This window comes from Mugil cephalus, chromosome 7, assembly GCF_022458985.1.
Source record: "Mugil cephalus isolate CIBA_MC_2020 chromosome 7, CIBA_Mcephalus_1.1, whole genome shotgun sequence".
Lineage (NCBI taxonomy): Eukaryota > Metazoa > Chordata > Actinopteri > Mugiliformes > Mugilidae > Mugil > Mugil cephalus.
The window spans coordinates 3,223,375-3,242,339 of record NC_061776.1 but is presented as its reverse complement, the minus strand read 5'-3'; the positions used below and the strand labels follow the sequence as shown (position 1 = coordinate 3,242,339).

The 18,965-nt window shown below is 49.3% G+C and overlaps 1 protein-coding gene across 4 annotated transcripts in view; it reads left to right on the top strand.

The window, feature by feature from the left end:
- rasal2 (RAS protein activator like 2) overlaps window positions 1-18,965 on the top strand; it is a 41,306-nt gene that overhangs the window by 17,921 nt on the left and 4,420 nt on the right. For 2 of the 4 annotated variants that reach the window (XM_047589786.1, XM_047589784.1), the window contains exons 2-17: window positions 1-77; window positions 187-316; window positions 8,515-8,621; window positions 9,836-9,948; window positions 10,497-10,652; window positions 10,843-10,846; window positions 11,285-11,377; window positions 11,454-12,008; window positions 12,733-12,877; window positions 13,493-13,637; window positions 14,462-14,701; window positions 14,797-14,998; window positions 16,405-16,604; window positions 16,699-17,614; window positions 17,740-17,859; window positions 18,017-18,219. The exon at window positions 1-77 is cut by the window's left edge and continues 54 nt beyond it. In XM_047589786.1, the coding sequence (XP_047445742.1) occupies window positions 1-77; window positions 187-316; window positions 8,515-8,621; window positions 9,836-9,948; window positions 10,497-10,652; window positions 10,843-10,846; window positions 11,285-11,377; window positions 11,454-12,008; window positions 12,733-12,877; window positions 13,493-13,637; window positions 14,462-14,701; window positions 14,797-14,998; window positions 16,405-16,604; window positions 16,699-17,614; window positions 17,740-17,859; window positions 18,017-18,219 (3,406 nt within the window). Of the gene's footprint in view, window positions 78-186; window positions 317-5,946; window positions 6,086-8,514; window positions 8,622-9,835; window positions 9,949-10,496; window positions 10,653-10,842; window positions 10,847-11,284; window positions 11,378-11,453; window positions 12,009-12,732; window positions 12,878-13,492; window positions 13,638-14,461; window positions 14,702-14,796; window positions 14,999-16,404; window positions 16,605-16,698; window positions 17,615-17,739; window positions 17,860-18,016; window positions 18,220-18,965 lie in introns of those variants that run through there. The other 2 variants (XM_047589785.1, XM_047589787.1) reach the window with 2 other exon arrangements.

Genomic DNA, 18,965 nt, shown 5'->3' with positions numbered 1-18,965 from the left:
GCACCGGGTCCTGGGAGAGGAAGTTCTGCATCCTGACCGACAACCAGCTCATCCTGCTCAACAGGCAGGACGACGAGGTCTGAGCCGGACGCTCACATTTCCCAGGCCTCACCGAGGCCCTGAACTACCCGCCTTCACTAACCTCCTCTCCCCCGTCCTCCCCCCTCCTCCCCCCTCCTCCCCCAGCCTGCAGGCGAGGCCCAGGAGAGCCCCACGGACTCGGCCAAGGCCCGGAGCCTCCGCAGGACCGTCAGCGTCCCCTCGGAGGCGCAGTACCCGGACTTCCAGGCAGAGGGCGCCACAGCCGCCGCTCTAGGTAACGCACACTTTACACTCACATCCCCAGAAACACGCATCACAGAGCATCTTGGTTCCCTAGAAGTACTAAAGTATTTCTGTTTATAGTATAGAAGGCATAGTATTTATATTAGGATGTACATTATTATTGCACATGTATTTGTTCACATACTTACGATGATTATTATGATGAAGTCAGACGTCCACGCTGTGTTCCTTGGTCTTATCTGTGTTAAGTGTTGTTGTCTGCGCTCCAGACGTTTGTGCGAGTTGTGTTCACCGCAAAATTCCAGGGAAAGTTTCAGTCTCCATTGTTGAAAGTGAAACAGGAAGTAGAAGCTAAAATTACCCTGAGTGGTAAAAGTGACGCAGTGTCTCCAGTGTTTTTATTCAGATCTTGTGTTGATGATGTCAGAGTCTGAGTCTCCAGCTCGTCCCAAACATTCTCTCTGGGTTCAGGTCTGGGTTCAGGTCTGGGTTCAGGTCTGGGTTCAGGTCTGGACTCTGGTCTGGACTCTGGTCTGGATTCAGGTCTGGACTCTGGTCTGGGTTCAGGTCTGGGTTCAGGTCTGGGTTCAGGTCTGGACTCTGGTCTGGACTCTGGTCTGGACTCTGGTCTGGATTCAGGTCTGGACTCTGGTCTGGGTTCAGGTCTGGGTTCAGGTCTGGACTCTGGTCTGGGTTCAGGTCTGGGTTCAGGTCTGGGTTCAGGCCTGGGTTCAGGTCTGGGTTCAGGTCTGGGTTCAGGTCTGGGTTCAGGTCTGGGTTCAGGTCTGAACCTGAACCTCTTCCTCTCTCTGAGCCCCATGAATCCTGGTGGATATGGAAGAAAAGCTGCTTCAGTGTATTCGGGGAGTCTGACCTCATTCTCTGAACCTGCCCCACGTCACAGCCCTGTCAGACTGTGTATAAAGGTGTTTGTTTGCGTGAGGCCAAACCCTGTCGGCAATTTGTCAGGATTAGTGTGAGAACAAAAGAATGGACGTGATGCTGTTCAACCCGCAGACAGTGATTTATTATTCTTGTCATGTGCACTTGAGTCAGAGTCACTTAACCCTGAACTTCTGGAAGTAGCTGATTATTTTATGTTACGTCGACTGTGGTTTATGGTGAGAATAAAAATATAGAAACACTGAATGTCCTAAACATGAGTCAGATACATGGGGACAGCCGGGGGCTCTAGACATGAACCCTGTGGGACACCAGAGAAAACTAAACGAGTTCAGGTCGTTTGCTAGAGCTGATCAGCTGTTCACTAATAAAACTGAGAGATAAAACAAAACAATATGGAATTAAATGTGCAGAGAACTGCTACAATATGAATATATATATATATATACTAACAAATATTAAATGTCCTAAACATGAGCCACATAATTGATACGAATAGAGAACAGGGGCTCTAGATGTGAACCCTGTGGGACACCAGAGCCTTTCTCACGGCTGCACTCATCTTAAATTCAAGGTACAAAAAAAAATAAAATAAAATAAGATTTAAATAAAATAATAGTATGAGCAGAAAATGCACATATAATTAGGTGTAATTAATGCCACAGAGTCGTCGTGTTTAGTTGGAGTCGGTCTGGAAAGACGACTGAAGCCTTTTTGTTGGCAGGTGATTGAAGATCAGAGTTTAAGGATGAGGTCATAGAAACTGATAAAATGTGGAGTTGTTGAGCAGGTTTTGTGGTCTCGCCGTGTCCCGGCTCAGCGCAGGATCTGGTCCAGACGCAGGGAGTGTTTTTCTTCCCGGAGCTGAAGTCAGATGTAGTTTCGTTTTTTGACCTGTTTGTCTGGAGCTGCTGCTTCTTAAAATAAATCCTGTGAGTGAGTCTGTAGCTTCAGACGTGGCGTCTCCGACTTCAGGTGGATGTTTGTCCTCCGCCGCCGTAATGAGGCGTTCGGGTGCAGCCTGTAATTTCTGCCGCTCTGACTGGGGGAATGTGTGAGGACAAAGCGTCCAGTGTCCGTCCGTCCGTCCCTCTGAGGGACACGGGGGGGACGGGTCCCGATGAGTTTAACCTCCAGCTGTAGTCTGATGAATTTATTGATCCGTTAGAGGGACGATCAGAACCGCCCCCGTCCCCCCCCGTCCCCCCCCCCCCCCCCCCCCCCCCCCGTCCCCGTCCCCGTCCCCGTCCCACTCATTCAACCACAGAGAAACTCATTCATTCACTGACCCCCTTAATCCCTCCTCACCCCTCCTCACCCACCGCCCACCAGCCCGGGGGGGAGGAGGTTATTTATATGTTAATTTACTCAGCTCGACCACACAACCCCCCCCCCCCCCTATCACCCCCCCCACATCACCCCCCCACAGCAGCAACCAGTTCAAACTGGGTTAGAGCTTCACTCCTGCTGCCTCTAACTCCACTTTTCATTTCATAAACTTTAATGTGACTTTAATGAATAAATAAATAAACACTTTTTATTCGTCACTTCAGTTTCCATCAGAAACTGTCTCAGAGTTCAGCAGGAAACAGAACCAGAACCAGAACCAGAACAGAACCAGAGTAAACAGGTCTACATTCAACAACGATAACTCCACATTTACAGCTTCGTTCATTTGCTGCATTAATATCAGAGTTTAATTGGGTTTGTTCAGGTGTAATTGTGGTGTTTTGTGTGGATTTAATGGTTGGATGTGTTTTAGATTCAGATTTAAACAGACTTTAATCACACACCTGCTGGTGAAGTGCTTGGTCACAGCAGCTTAGCTGCACATAAAGAAATGCTCTTTACAACCACAATACGCAGATATTTATTTGTCATTCAAAACACACACATGAGCTCAGGCAGCAAAGCTCAAGGTGCAACTTCTTAAAGACGATGAGGACGAAGCAGAATAAAATAAAAAAGAATAAAACCTAAAACTTAGTGTCCACACATGTGAGAGCAGGTTAAAGTTCACATGCAAATATATTTAGGTTTTAAGTATCTTGTGTTTTCTTCAGTCTGATGGATGAATCCAGCCTGAGTTGTTTTGCTGCTCTCACACCACAGCAGCAGAGACAGTGATATAATATAATATAATTTCTCTGGGTGTAATTACAGTGTGGAGCGACTGCTCGTTACACGTCTCCACAAAAGCTCCCGGAGCTGGAGAACGTTTTTACAGATAAAGATGTGAAATAACTCGGAGACTCCACCTGTCGACAACCTGTTCCCCTGTGAAGGAAACTCTTTGTCGTCCCGTCGCTTCCTCTGAACGTGGACCTGCTGCATTCCTGATAAATGCTGAAGCTGTGAATCATCGCGAGCCGGTGAAAGGCCTCGTCTGTCCAGTTATTACAGCGTTAAACCTTCACACCTTCAGCCCGACTGAAACCGGCCTCGGTCTCCTTCCTTCTCATCTGTATTTCAACATTTTCATTAATGTTTGTAAAATATATTGACCTTTACAGCAACTGAAAGACACAAAACAATACATCAAAAATATAAGAACAATGTAAAAAAACACACATAAAAACAATATATAAAAATATATAAAAAACCACATAAAACTAATGTGTAAAATATATAAAATTATACATAACAACAATATATAAAACCATAAAAATACCACATAAAAACAACACATATATATAAACACAGTGGAAAGTGCTGCAGGTATTAAAAGTAAAAACAGATCTGACTGTAGGAAGAGTTTATAAGCTGCTGCTGAGATGTGGCTGAACTGAAGTGTTAGTGGGAGGTGGATGAAGGTGGATGAAGGTGGATGAAGGTGGATGAAGGTGGATGAAGGCGGTGAAAGGTGGATGAAGGCGGATGAAAGGTGGATGAAGGTGGATGAAGGTGGATGAAGGCGGTGAAAGGTGGATGGAGGCGGTGAAAGGGTTAAGGAGGCTCTGGGCTGGGCTTGTGTCAGGAAGGTGGAGCTCAGACTGAATGAGTGTTGACTCTGAGGACATGTCTCAGAAGTTTCACTCATGGACTTTCCGGGTGAGTCTCTGCTTTTCTTGTCTCTGCTTTTACCTGTAAACGTTATCGATCAGCTGATCGTGGAGAGAAGCTTCGGCCGTTCACACTGTGACCGGGTGTCGATCCGGATTAAAGACGCACTCTTTAACGTTTAAGTTAAAAAAAAAAAACAGGGGCGGAGTTTAGATGCGTTCAGGCTCACGGACACGGGTCGTTCATCTGAGCATCAGACCTGGTGGATGAGGAGGAGCGAGAGGAGGTCCTGGTGATGGTAACCATGGTAACCGTTACTAATCATCTCCTGGTAAAGACGTGAATGAATGAATGCAGGACAGGAGCATGGAGGAGATTCTCCTCCTCCTCCTCCTCCTCCCGACTTAAAGCTCAGTAACATTCCACTTAAACCTCACCGCTAATTGTTGTTGCCGTGGAGACCAAATAACCAGGAAGTGATCAGATATCACGTCTACTGGAACTGGAACAGAAGAAGAAGAAGAGGAAGATGATTTTGTAGTTTTTCCTTCATGCCTCTGTTGTTGTTGTTGTTGGAGCTTTAATGAATTCAGAGGAATGTGAAGTGAGAGGAGGCGACGACCAAGAGAACAAGATGCACTGTGTCGGGACGAATTCTCTGAATGTTTGACATGAAAACACTTTTCTTCTTCTTCTTCGTTTTCCTCCTCCTCCTCCTCCTCCTCTTCTTCTTTTTCTTCTTCTTCTTCTTCTTCTTCACATTTACTGGCGATGTGAACACGAAGAAGTTAAAAACTACACCATCCTCCATTACCAAGAAGGAGTTATTGTTTGATCCAGACCAGACTAATCGATTCAGGCCAGATCAGTAGCTTGCTAGGCGTTAGCCTTGGTGGCTAACCTGCGGACGATAAGTTAATATAATTTGAGTTTTTTATTTTTTCATACGTGTCAGGAAAATGTTGATATTTATTTCCTGTCGTTTTCTATCTTTTTATTGTGTCTTTACATTTCTGACTAATGCTAGCGGCTAGTTAGCTGGCTAGCCGCCGGCCTTGGTGGTGTAGGAGCGGCAATCAGCCGCTCATTTTTGACTGTTGTGCGGATGGTTGCTGCTAGCTAGCTGCGTAGCTAACTAGCCTAATAGCTTATAGCCTTTAGCCGTGACATTAACATTAAAATACCTGAAACTCATCACTTCAGCATCGTCTGCAGCTTCTTCTGTGACTCCTGTAACAGGTGGATCACTAACGAGGTCACTAACGAGCTTCCACTCTTACCCCGGATCTAATTATAAACCAGGTCTAGAAAATAATCAGGAAGACGCACAGTTAATAGACAGAGCCTCTAGAGCACTGTCCCACATGTCCCACATGTCCCACATCACCAGACAGAGGAGGAACTGATCTGGTGGCTACACTCGGAGGAGGAGGAGGAGGAGGAGAGGAGGAGGAGGGGGGCTGAGCTGCTGCAGAGACACAGGCGACAGAAGGAAGACAGTAGAGAGACAGAGGACAGCAGGAAGACAGTAGAGAGACAGAGACAGAACGCAGAGACAGGACGTTGCAGCTGAATCGATTGAATAAATGCAGTAAAACCCCAGAGAGAGAGGGAGGTTTAGAATTACTGCTGAGTGGAGCAGCAGCAGCAGGAGGAGGAGGAGGAGGAGGAGGAGGAGGAGGAGGAGGATGCGGTCCTGAGGAGGGAGAGGCAGCTCTGTGTGTGAGGGAGGGGGGGAGAGAGGAGGAGAATCCGAAGAGGAGGACGTTGGGAGACGGACGTCTGCAGCGTCACCTCATTGGCTGACAGGTGGAGGCTGCTCCGTCCAATCCCGTCTCACTCTGTCTCTCTGTGTCCTCTCCTCCTCAGATGATGGGGAACAGCTGTGACCGAGGTACCGTCTCCCCCTCCCTCCCTCCCTCTGCCCTCCCCTCCCTCCCCCCTGTATGTCTCTGTCCATGTCATGTGACCTGTCTTCCTGACGCATGTTGCCTCAACTTTTTGTCTCGATGTCTCCGCTTGCTCCATCGCTGCTGCTCCGTGTCCATCTCCAGGGGTGGGTTTGCTTTCAGGGAGGGACGGAGCGGGGACGGACAGACAGAGGGACGGAGGGAGAGGGGAGGGAGGGAGTGCATGAAAGTTTGTCTCCGTCTTCCTGGCTGCTCTGCTCAATGCAGCGAACGTCCTGCAGCTGGAACTTGATCCAGGAGAATGCTGCATGTCTCTGTCTGCCTGCAGATGTCTCTGTCCGTCTCTACCTGTCTCTGTCTGTCTCTGTCTGTCTCTGTCTGTCTCTACCTGTCTCTACCTGTCTCTGTCTGTCTCTGCCTGTCTCTGCCTGTCTCTACCTGTCTCTACATGTCTCTGTCTGTCTCTACATGTCTCTACCTGTCTCTGTCTGTCTCTGTCTGTCTCTGTCTGTCTCTACATGTCTCTACATGTCTCTCTCTGTCTCTACATGTCTCTGTCTGTCTCTACATGTCTCTACATGTCTCTGTCTGTCTCTGTCTGTCTCTGTCTGTCTCTGTCTGTCTCTACATGTCTCTACATGTCTCTCTCTGTCTCTACATGTCTCTACATGTCTCTGTCTGCCTCCATATGTCTCTACCCGTCTCTGTCTCAGTTCTACAGTCTACATGTCTCTACATTTTACATTCTTTACAGTCTTACATGTCTCTACTGGACTCTGTCGTTGATCCGTCTGGTGTGATAGATCTGGTTCTGGTCTAGTCAGAGGATCCGAGCTGTTTTTATCTTTATATCATTTAGGACCCGGACCTTTAAACGTGGTCTAGAGAGGACCCGGACCTTTAACGTGTCTAGAGACCCGGACCTTTAACGTCTAGAAGACCGACCTAACGTGGTCTAGAGAGGACCCGGACCTTTAAACGTAGTCTAGATAGGACCCGGACCTTTAAACGTGGTCTAGAGAGGACCCGGACCTTTAAACGTGGTCTAGAGAGGACCCGGACCTTTAAACGTGGTCTAGAGAGGACCCGGACCTTTAAACGTAGTTAAGAGTTTGAACTCTGAACGGTTCGTTGTAGTTCCACTGTTCAAACTCAGGGTGGCGCTGTTGGAGTAGTGATTAGAAAACAAGTTAAAGGAGGCGTGGTTATAAAAATGTCCTCCAGCGCTGGCTAGCTGCACTCAGAGGACGGACCTGTTGGACCCGAAGAAGGTTCTGAAGAAGTAGAGCATCAAAATAAAAAAGAAGAGCTGGAGCAAAAGACCAAACCGACCTGACCAGCTGAGACGGTTAGGACGTAGAGACGGTAGGTAAGGACGTTAGACGTAAGACGATAGGTAGGGAGGTTAAGACGGTTAGACGTAGGACGTTAGGGTGGAGCGTTAGGTGAGAGTTGGTGAACATGACGTCAGGCTTAGAGGACGGGTTAGAGGACGGTTTAGGGTTAGAGGACGGATTTGGGTTGGAGGACGGATTAGGTTTAGAAGACGGTTCAGGGTTGGAGGACGGATTAGGGTTGGAGGACGGTTTAGGGTTAGAGGACGGTTTAGGGTTAGAGGACGGATTAGAGGACGGTTTAGGGTTAGAGGACGGTTCAGGGTTAGAGGACGGTTTAGGGTTAGAGGACGGTTTAGGGTTAGAGGACGGTTTAGGGTTAGAAGACGGTTTAGGGTTAGAGGACGGTTTAGGGTTGGAGGACGGTGGAGCTACTCATCACTGAGTCCTTCATGACTCTTTACTTCCTGGTTTGAGGGTGTTAGTTTTTCTTGTGACCGTCCTTCGTCCTCTCGTCCTCCTCTCGTCCTCCTCTCGTCCTCCTCTCGTCCTCCTCTCGTCCTCCTTCTCACCGTCTGATCGGTTAACAGAAGAATCTCCTTCGGTCTCGTCCTCTGACAGATTTTCTTCTTCACTGACGCCTAAAGCATCGAACACGTCTGATGACGTAGGGAGTGAAGATGGAGAGTTTACGCCCCTAAACGCATCAGAGACGGATTTAAAAAGCTGGTTTCAGTTAAAACGTATCGTTGTCTCCTGGTTTTAACTCTGTGACGTGTCTGTTTGTCTTTTCATGTCTCTTTAAACCTGGTGGCAAAGTGAATCTGTTCACATAAACATGTCTGCTGCTAGTCCTGCTAGCCTCTTAGCCTGTTAGCATCCTGTCCTGTGTTTATTGAGCCTTCATCGACGTTGAACCCAGAGACAGACAGGCCAACACTTTGTCTGTCCTCCATCCAGACGTCCCCACACGTCTGAATGTCCTCCACCGTCCTCCATCGTCCTGCCTGGAGGACGATGATGATGAGGACGATGCTTTGGTTGATCTAACGCCTCCGTCTCTGTCCCTGTCTTTGCAGAAGTGTGTTCGGAGCGGTCTCCGAGGAGGAGGAGTATTTCTGGTTTGGGGACATCAGATAAAAGTGTCTCCGTTGACAATCCAAACTCGTCTCCATTCAAAGTGCCGGTGAGTCAAAGATGTCTCGTGTCTTTTTAACCGTCCGCTCTGATGCACAAGCTTTTATTTGACTGATTCAATGAACAAAAGGACGTTCGAAGACGGACGTCTGTCCTGATGTCCATCTCGGCCTGGTTGTGGACACACAAGATGGCCGCCCCCGTCCCTGTTATATCTCAGTATTTTTAGTTTCCATCAGGAGATGTGTTTGAGGTTATTAATAACTCAGGAAATGAGGACGCTCACTACAAAGCCGCTCTGGGTGAGACGAGGCGGAGACATTAGTGGAGACAGACGATGTGAACAGACAGGTAGGGACGATCCGAGACGTTTCCTGTGGACGTCTCGTCTCATCATAAAATCATCGAGTCCAGATCACGTTTGACAGAATTTTATTTAACTCAAAAATTCTTTCCATCAAATGTTGGATTGTAAATAGTGCAGTTACAAAAAGGTTTTAATGTGTTTCAATGTGTTTTAACAGGTTTTAATGTGTTTTAACAGGTTTTAACAGGTTTCAATGGGTTTTAACAGGTTTTAATGTGTTTCAATGGGTTTTAACAGGTTTTAATGTGTTTTAACAGGTTTTAATGTGTTTCAATGGGTTTTAACAGGTTTTAATGTGTTTTAACAGGGTTTAATGTGTTTTAATAAGTTTTAATGTGTTTTAACAGGTTTTAATGTGTTTTAACAGGTTTTAACGGGTTTTAATAAGTTTTAATGTGTTTTAACAGGTTTTAATGTGTTTTAACAGGTTTTAACGGGTTTTAATAAGTTTTAATGTGTTTTAACAGGTTTTAATGTGTTTCAATGGGGTTTAACAGGTTTTAACAGGTTTTAATGTGTTTTAACAGGTTTTAATGTGTTTCAATGGGTTTTAACAGGTTTTAATGTGTTTTATTATGTTGACACTACAAAAACAAAAACTAAACTCCATCTAAATCAGTGTTGCTACTAATCATAGACGTGTCCAAGACTCTAATAATCCTCCAAAGAACAATCCACTTTACATTTAGATTACTGATATTATTTCAAATATATTTGTGTTTTTTATGCAAATTAATGACGCCATCACAAACACAAACATATAAAATCAGAAACGTATAAAAAAACGAACACACACCTTCACTAAATATGAAAGCAAAAAGCAGAACGACCAACTGGACGAGGAGACTTTTGTCCCGTCAGGTTGTGAGGGTTAATTATTTTTTTATTTATTTCAGGGGTTTTTCAGTAAACGTCTCAAAGGCTCCATCAAGAGGACGAAGAGTCAAACCAAACTCGACAGAAACACCAGCTTCAGACTCCCGTCGCTTCGGCCTGCAGACGCAGACAGGTGTGTTTCACCCAGACCTCCCTCCCTCCTTCTCCTGTAAAGAGGGAAGTTTCTTCTTCTCCTGTGGATAAATCTGCAGCTCCTCCTCCTCCTCCTCCTCCTCCTCGTTAACCTCCCTCCTGAGACCAGTCTGTAGTTAGACGCCTGCCTTGCTTCGCTGCCTAGCGCCGGCTCTCCTCGTGGAGGTTGTTGCCGTGGAGATGCTCCCTCTGGACCCTCCCGTCTCCCCTCCCCCCTCCATCTCCCCTCCCTCCTCCACCATCGTTGTCGTCTATCCCAGGACTTTTATTTTTTCCGGACTCGCGGGGTGGGAAGCCTCCATAAAACAGGCGACGCTGCACTTCCTGCTCCCAGTCGGAGGGGTGGAGGTGGGAGGGGGCGGGAGGAAGAGGAAGAGGGGGTGAGGAGGAAGAGGGATGCTCTGGGGACCCCCCCTCGCCTGGCTCTGTGGTTGTTTATCGTAGGTGTCTCTGCTCCTCCTCCGCCTCCTCCTCCGTCCTCAGGAAAGCCTTTGACGTTTTGATGTTTGGTCCCGTCCTGTCTTCCAGGTCTCGCGGGCTCCCCAGGCTGAAGGAGTCCAGCTCCCATGAGTCCCTGCTGAGCCCGGGCAGCGCCGTGGAGGCTCTGGACCTCCACATGGAGGAGGACGTCTTCGTCAAGCCCCTGCACAGCAGCATCCTGGGACAGGAGTTCTGCTTCGAGGTAGGAGACGCGTCCCCACGTCCCCACGTCCCCACGACCCCACGTCCCCACGACCCCACAGCTCCTCCACCAGGACGTCTGGACTTTACCTGTTACTCATTAAACCAGAACCACGTTACTCAACGAGTTCTTCATCTGTTAGTTCAGACGCTACAGCAGACGATGCTCAGTGAGACCTGTTTATTACCTGCAGACAGTAGCTCAGTAGTACTGTAATACTGTAATACTGTAGTACTGTAGTACTGCTGTGGTACTGTAGTACTGTAATACTGTAGTACTGTAGTACTGTAGTACTGTAATACTGTAGTACTGTAGTACTCTAATACTGTAGTACTGTAATACTGTAGTACTGATATCTTCCACTAGCCCGTATCGTTATATACCTAATACTACTGTAATCTCCTGTTTATTCCTCCTCCTTCCCTCCTTCTCTCCTTCCCTTCCCTCCTTCCTCCTCCTCCTCCTCCTTCCCTCCCTCCCTCCTTCCTCTCCCTCCCCCTCCTCCTTCCTCCCTCCCTCCTCCTTCCCTCCCTCCCTTTCCTTCCCTCCTCTTCCTCCTCCCTCTCTCCTTCCCTCTCCCTCCCTCCTGCCTCCCTCCTCCTCCCTCCTCCTCCTCCTCCCTCCCCCCTATCAGTATTCAGGCGGCAGTAAGTGTTTCAGCTGCAGTTCTGCGTCAGAGAGAGATAAGTGGATGGAGAACCTGCGTAGAACCATCCAGCCCAACAAGGTGAGTCCCTGGTTCTGAATGAGGCTCAAACCACCAGGACTCGTGTCATCAGCTGATCACGTCTCTTCGTTTCCAGGACAACTGCCGGCGGGCGGAGAACCTGCTGAGGCTGTGGATCATCGAGGCCAAAGACCTGCCCCCGAAGAAGAAGTACTTCTGCGAGCTGTGCCTGGACGACGTCCTGTTCGCCCGGACCACCAGCAAGACCCGGCAGGACAGCCTGTTCTGGGGCGAGCACTTCGAGTTCTCGGGTCTGCCGCCCGTCCTCAGCGTCACCGTGCACATCTACCGCGACCCGGACAAGAAGAAGAGGAAGGACAAGAACAACTACGTGGGCCTGGTCAACATCCCCGTGGCCGGAGTCACCGGCCGCCAGTTCGTGGAGAAGTGGTACCCGGTCAGCACCCCCACCCCCAGCAAGGCCAAAGGGGGCGGGCCCTCCATCCGGATCAAGTCCCGCTTCCAGACCATCTCCATCCTGCCCATGGAGCAGTACAAGGAGTTCGCCGAGTTCATCACCAACAGCTACTCCATGCTGTGCTCCGTCCTGGAGCCCGTCATCAGCGTCCGCAACAAGGAGGAGATGGCCTGCGCCCTGGTCCACATCCTGCAGAGCACGGGCCGGGCCAAGGTTAGCGTTAGCTTAGCATCAGGCCAGGGGACAGAGTCTGCTTCACCTTCCTTCCTTCAGCTTCACCTTCCTTCCTTCCTTCCTTCCTTCCTTCCTTCCTTCCTTCCTTCCTTCCTTCCTTCCTTCAGCTTTACTTTCCTTCCTTTCTCTCCTTTCTCTGCTTCCTTCCTTCCTTCCTCCCTTCCTTTCTCTGCTTCCTTCTTTTCTCTCCTTCCTTCCTCCCTTTCTCTGCTTCCTTCTTTTCTCTCCTTCCTTCCTCCCTTTCTCTGCTTCCTTCTTTTCTCTGCTTCCTTCCTCCCTTTCTCTCCTTCTATCCTTCCTTCCTTCCTTTCGCTGCTTCCTCCCTTTCTCTCCTTCCTCCCTTCCTTCCTTCCTTCCTTACTATCTTTCCTTCCTTCCTTCCTTACTATCTTTCCTATCTTTCCTTCCTTTCCTTCCTTCCTCTCCTTCCTTCCTGTAGCCATCACTGAGGCCTGGGATACGTTAGCTTAGCATAAGTCCTGTTCTGATGGGACCAGTTCTACCTGGGACCTGGTCCATGTGTCCATGTGTCGCCCTCTAGTGTCCATAGTTGTGTCTCTGCTGCAGGACACGTGTGTTTAAAACATCTCAACTTTAACTCCTCCTCCTCCTCCTCCTCCTCCTCCTCCTCCTCCTCCTCCTCCTCCTCCTCCTCCTTCTCCTCCTTCTCCTCCCCCTCCTCCTCCTCCTCCTCCTGGTCCAGGACTTCCTGACGGACCTGGTGATGTCGGAGGTCGACCGATGTGCCGACCACGACGTCCTGATCTTCAGGGAGAACACGTTGGCCACCAAGGCCATCGAGGAATATCTGAAACTGGTGGGACAGAAATACCTGCACGACGCTCTGGGTCAGTAACACACACACACACACACACACACACACACACACACACACACACACACACCTGAACACATATGAAACTCTATAAAACATTAAACCAGATGTTGGTCCTTCATTAATCCAGAACAAACTTCACCTGAATTAGGTCTGAAATATAGATTTTCTAATATTTGAACCTGTGAAGGATGAAGATGATGCAGCAGAGTCAAGCTGCTTCATCTTCATCCTCCAAGAGATTCTGAGAAGAAGAGGAGGAGGAGGAGGAGGAGTGTAAAGGAGCAGGAGGAGGAGCAGGAGGAGGAGCAGGAGGAGGAGGAGGAGGAGTGTAAAGGAGGAGCGTAGAGGTGTTTGACAGAAGTAGGACGTTGGAGCGTTGCTGCTGTCACGACTAAAACCAACAAACCTTCATCACTGTAACTCGAACATTTCACACCTCATTCGTTTATTTTTAGCTCCGTGTCTGGAAATAGATGCGTCGTTTTATTCTGACACTCCAGTCAAACTTCCTGTGGTTAAAGCTGAGTGACGCTGTAAAGACCCAGCTCCTCTGCAGACCCTGAACACATCCCCCGCACTAGTCTCTGAACGCTGATTAATGATTCATGATGCTTGGTGCCTTCAGGGGAGTTCATCAAAGCTCTGTACGAGTCGGACGAGAACTGTGAGGTGGATCCGAGCCGCTGCTCCAGCACCGACCTCCCAGAACACCAGAGCAACCTGAAGATGTGCTGTGAGCTGGCCTTCTGCAAGATCATCAACTCCTACTGGTACCGGTCCTCCTCACACCCCTGTAGTCCCATATAGACCTCTATGGTCCTCTATGGTCCTCTATGGTCCTCTATGGTCCTTTATAGACCCCTATTATCCTATACAGTCCTCTATAAACCCCTATGATCCTCTATGGTCCTCTATAGACCCCTATGGTCCTCTATAAACCCCTGTGATCCTCTATGGTCCTCTATAGACCCCTATGGTCCTCTATAAACCCCTATGATCCTCTACAGTCCCCTATAGACGACTATGGTCCTCTGTAGACCCCTATTATCCTATACAGTCCTCTATAGACCCCTATGGTCCTCTATGGTCCTCTATGGACCCCTATAATCCTCTACAGTCCTCTATGGTTCTCTATAGTCCTTTATAGACCCCTATAGATTCCTATAGTCCTATATTGTCCTCTACAGTCCTTTATAGTCCTCTATAGACCCCTATAGTCCTCTATGGTCCTCTTTAGTCCTCTATAGACCCCTGTAGACCTCTATGGTCCTCTATGGACTCTATAGTCCTCTATAGACCCCTATAGACCCCTATAGTCCTTTATAGACCCCTATAGTCCTCTATAGACTCCCATAGTCCTATATTGTCCTCTACAGTCCTTTATAGTCCTCTATGGTCCTCTATGGACCACTATAGACCTCTACAGGCCCCTATAGTCCTCTATGGTCCTCTATAGACCCCTATGGTCCTCTCTGGTTCTCTGTAGACCCCTATGGTCCTCTATGGTCCCCTATAGTCCTCTATAGACTCCTATAGTCCTATATTGTCCTCTATAGTCCTCTACAGACTGGTTTTCCTCCCTGTCCCCCCTCAGTGTGTTCCCCCGGGAGCTGAAGGAAGTCTTCTCGTCCTGGAAGCAGCAGTGTGTCTCTAGAGGACACCCCCCAGACATCAGCAAGCGCCTGATCAGTGCGTCCCTGTTCCTGCGGTTCCTGTGTCCTGCCATCATGTCTCCGTCCCTCTTCCACCTGATGCAGGAGTACCCTGATGACCGGACGTCCCGGACCCTCACCCTCATCGCCAAAGTCATCCAGAACCTGGCCAACTTCACCAAGTCAGTGTCTTCACTCAGACCTGGACCAGGACCAGGGCCTGGACGTGTCTCACCCTGTCTCCGTGTCTCACCCTGTCTCCGTGTCCCCCGTGCAGGTTTGGGAACAAGGAGGAGTACATGGCGTTCATGAACGACTTCCTGGAGCACGAGTGGGCGGGGATGATGCGCTTCCTGTCTGAGATCTCCAACCCTGAGACGCTGTCCAACACACCGGGCTTCGAGGGCTACGTGGACCTGGGCCGAGAGCTGTCCGTGCTGCACGCGCTGCTCTGGGACGTCGTCTCTCAGATGGACAAGGTTGGACCTGGACTCACGTCTTATTCATATAGTAAACAGCAACAACAAAAACCAGACAGACGCCCCCCCACCCAGGACCTGTTCACCTTTTATTATTAACAGAGAGAGAGATTTATTATTATATATTATATTAGCAGAGAGAGAGCGAATATATCAAATATATCAAATATATTAAATATATCAAATATATTAAATATATCAAATATATCAAATAAATCAAATATATTAAATATATCAAATATATCAAATATATTAAATATATCAAATATATCAAATAAATCAAATATATTAAATATATTTAATATATCAAATATATTCAATATATTCAATATATTCAATATATCGAATATATCAAATAAATCAAATATGTCAAATATATTAAATATATCAAATATATAGATAATATACAGAAATATAGATGTAGAGATCTAGAAGTGTAGAGATGCAACACACAACACCAGATATATAGAGAGAAATGTAGATAAATATAGAAATATATAGAATTATAAATATATAGAGAGACACAGAATTATATATATGTTTCTATATAAATACACAGATACATATAGAGAATATTCAGCTTTGACACAGTTTCATTTCACTGGTTTTTGTGATGATGGAACAATAATAATAATAATAATCTTCTAACTGAACTCCACGTTGCTGACGTGTTGAAGGCTGTTGTCCCAGTTGTTCCAGATGTTGTTGTAGTTGACGTGTGTGATGTGAACAGGGATGAACATCGATGTTATCGATCTGATTCTGTATCGATCTGATTCTGTATCGATCTGATTCTGTATCGATCTGATTCTGTATCGATCTGATTCTGTATCGATTCCCTCATCGCTTCCTGATGAGTCTGATGAGACTTGTTCAGTCGTCGTCACATGATGTGAATGACGTGATTCAAGTTAAGATTCTTCTTTGTTTGTTTTATGGCGGTTGACAAACTACTTGTTAGGCTCGTTACCGCCCCCTACTGGACGTAAAGAGAAGTCTCGATAAGAGGAATCGATGCCCATCCCTATAGTGAACATCCATTCATTTAACCACATTAACGCAGCCTGGCTGAAAACATCACAGCATGGCCTCCCCCCTCCTCCTCCTCCTCCTCCTTCACTCCTACCCCCCCCCCCCCCCCCCCCCCCAGCATGGCTCTGCTGTGTTGTGTTGTTCTGTTAATTAGCAGCATGTCGTTCTAGTTTGTTTCTGTTTCCATTAAGTTTCCCTCATGTTTTTTTTTTTTTCCTGTTCACTTCCTGTCTTCTGCCACCATCTTGGTTTGCCTCTTCCACCCCCCCCCCCCCCTCCTCCTCCTCCTCCCCCACTTTGTCTTCCATCTCCTCCTCCTCCTCCTCCTGCTTCCATCCAAACCGTCCACACACAAACACACACGGCGACCACAGGGTGAAAATTCCTTCCTCCAGGCCACCGTAGCCAAGCTGGGCCCGCTGCCGAGGATTCTGGGAGATATCGCTCGCTCCCTGGCCACGCCCACTCCCATCCAGCAGCAGCTCCGCCCCTTCCAGGACCACAGCTCCGCCCACAACATCAGCGGCAGCCTGTCGTCAGGGTTACAGCGAATCTTTGAGGACCCGTCTGACAGGTAGTGGAATAAAGTTTAAAACCATCATCAGTTAGTTTGTTAGTCGACTGTGATGGAGACGCATCTTCTTCTTCTTCTTCTTCTCCTCCTGCAGTCGTAGCGACATTCGTAGCCTCCAGTCTCCGTCCTCCGATGTGGTAGACGGTTACGTTCGGGGACAGCGCCCCCTGTTGTCCCAGCAGCGTCCCTCCGACCCGGAGGACCGCCCCCTCCCCAACGGCCGCAGCATCTCCCTGGTGGACCTGCAGGACGCCCTCCACGGCCCCGCCCCGCCGCTCCACGAGGCCCCGCCCCGCCTCAGCAGGGTGGGCTCCCAGGCGTCCGTCGGGAACGCCCCGGTGCCGACCGGCCACGCCCACTCCAACCCGGTCACGCCCCACCAGGTTAAAGCCCCGGCCAGAGACGCTCAGACGCCGCAGAGCGCGCCACAGCCGAGGCGTCCCATGCACCCGTCCATCAGCCAGCAGCGCAGCCTCCAGCCGCTGTCCTTCCAGAACCCCGTGTACCACCTGAGTAACCCCGCCCACAGCCTGGCTAACCCCGCCCACAGCCTGTCCACACGCTCCGCCCACTCCCTGCGCCACGACTCCAGCTCAGAGAACCTGAGCACCGAGAGTTCTCACAACAGCCACTCGGACGACCTGGGCAGCCAGGTGGGGGCGAAGGGTCGCGTGGCGTCCAACAGCAGCCTGGACGAGCTGGGGAGTAGGCGGAGCACGCAGAGCGAGGGCTGTTCCACGCCGCGCCGCCACGTCCTGCCCGACCTCCCGCCGGGCACCGCCGCCGTCACGGCCGTCGCCGTCCCCCGTCAGAGCACGACGGCCGGCACCGCCCACATCGTCAAGGTGGAGCAGCAGAGCAGGGGAGGGGGCGGGGCCAGGACGCCGCGGCCCCTCCCACTGAACGCGTCGCTCCGGAGCAGCAGCAGCGCCAACACGGAGCCGACGCCCACCACGCCGCACGACAATGTGGCTCCGCCCCTGAAGAGCGGCGCCAAGCAACCGCCACAGGTATGAAGGGAAGGAGGGAAGGAAACTACACAAAATGATACAGAATTACATAATAAATAAATGTTAAAATAAGAGAAAACAATTAAATACGAATGACGCTTGGTCTCACGCTTGTCTCCGTCCAGGTGGCGTCCCCCGTGGAGGCGGTGGCGATGTCCCCGGTGGAGAGGACGGCGGCTTGGGTCCTGAACAACGGCCAGTATGAGGAGAAGGAGAAGGAGGAGGAGGGGAGGAGCTCTGAGAAGGTAAAGCTCACCTGTTCTGCTCCCTAATATCTGTCCACACTTTGGTTTAATAAACGTCCTCCAGGATGAGACAAGAGACATGAGACGAGAGACAGAACCAGACTGTGCTTCAGGTTAGATGCTGAGCTGCTAATGACTCTGGTCTGTCCTGTGTCAGTACGAGCTGGAGATCTCGCGGCTGAAGGAGCGTCTGAAAGTCTCTGGGAGGCGTCTGGAGGAGTACGAGCGGCGCCTCCTCGCGCAGGAGCAGCAGATGCAGAAACTGCTGCTGGAGTACAAGAACCGGCTGGAGGACAGCGAGGAGCGGCTGAGGAGGCAGCAGGAGGAGAAGGACGGACAGATGAAGAGCATCATCTGCAGGTACAGCACACCTGGACAAACCTGGACACACCTGGACACACCTGGACACACCTAGTAACACCTGGACACATCTAGTAACACCTGGACACACCTGGACACATCTAGTAACACCTAGTAACACCTGGACACACCTAGTAACACCTGGACACACCTAGTAACACCTGGACACATCTAGTAACACCTGGACACACCTGGACACATCTAGTAACACCTAGTAACACCTGGACACACCTAGTAACACCTGGACACACCTGGACACACCTGGACACACCTAGTAACACCTGGACACATCTAGTAACACCTAGTAACACATCTAGTAACACCTAGTAACACCTGGACACACCTGGACACACCTGGACACACCTAGACACACCTAGTAACACCTAGTAACACCTGGACACATCTAGTAACACCTGGACACACCTAGTAACACCTGGACACACCTAGTAACACCTGGACACATCTAGTAACACCTAGTAACACCTGGACACACCTGGACACACCTAGTAACACCTAGTAACACCTGGACACACCTAGTAACACCTGAACACACCTAGTAACACCTAGTAACACCTGGACACACCTAGTAACACGTAGTAACACCTGGACACACCTAGTAACACGTAGTAACACCTGGACACACCTAGTAACACCTGGACACACCTAGTAACACCTGGTAACACCTGGACACACCTAGTAACACCTGGACACACCTGGACACATCTAGTAACATCTAGTAACACCTG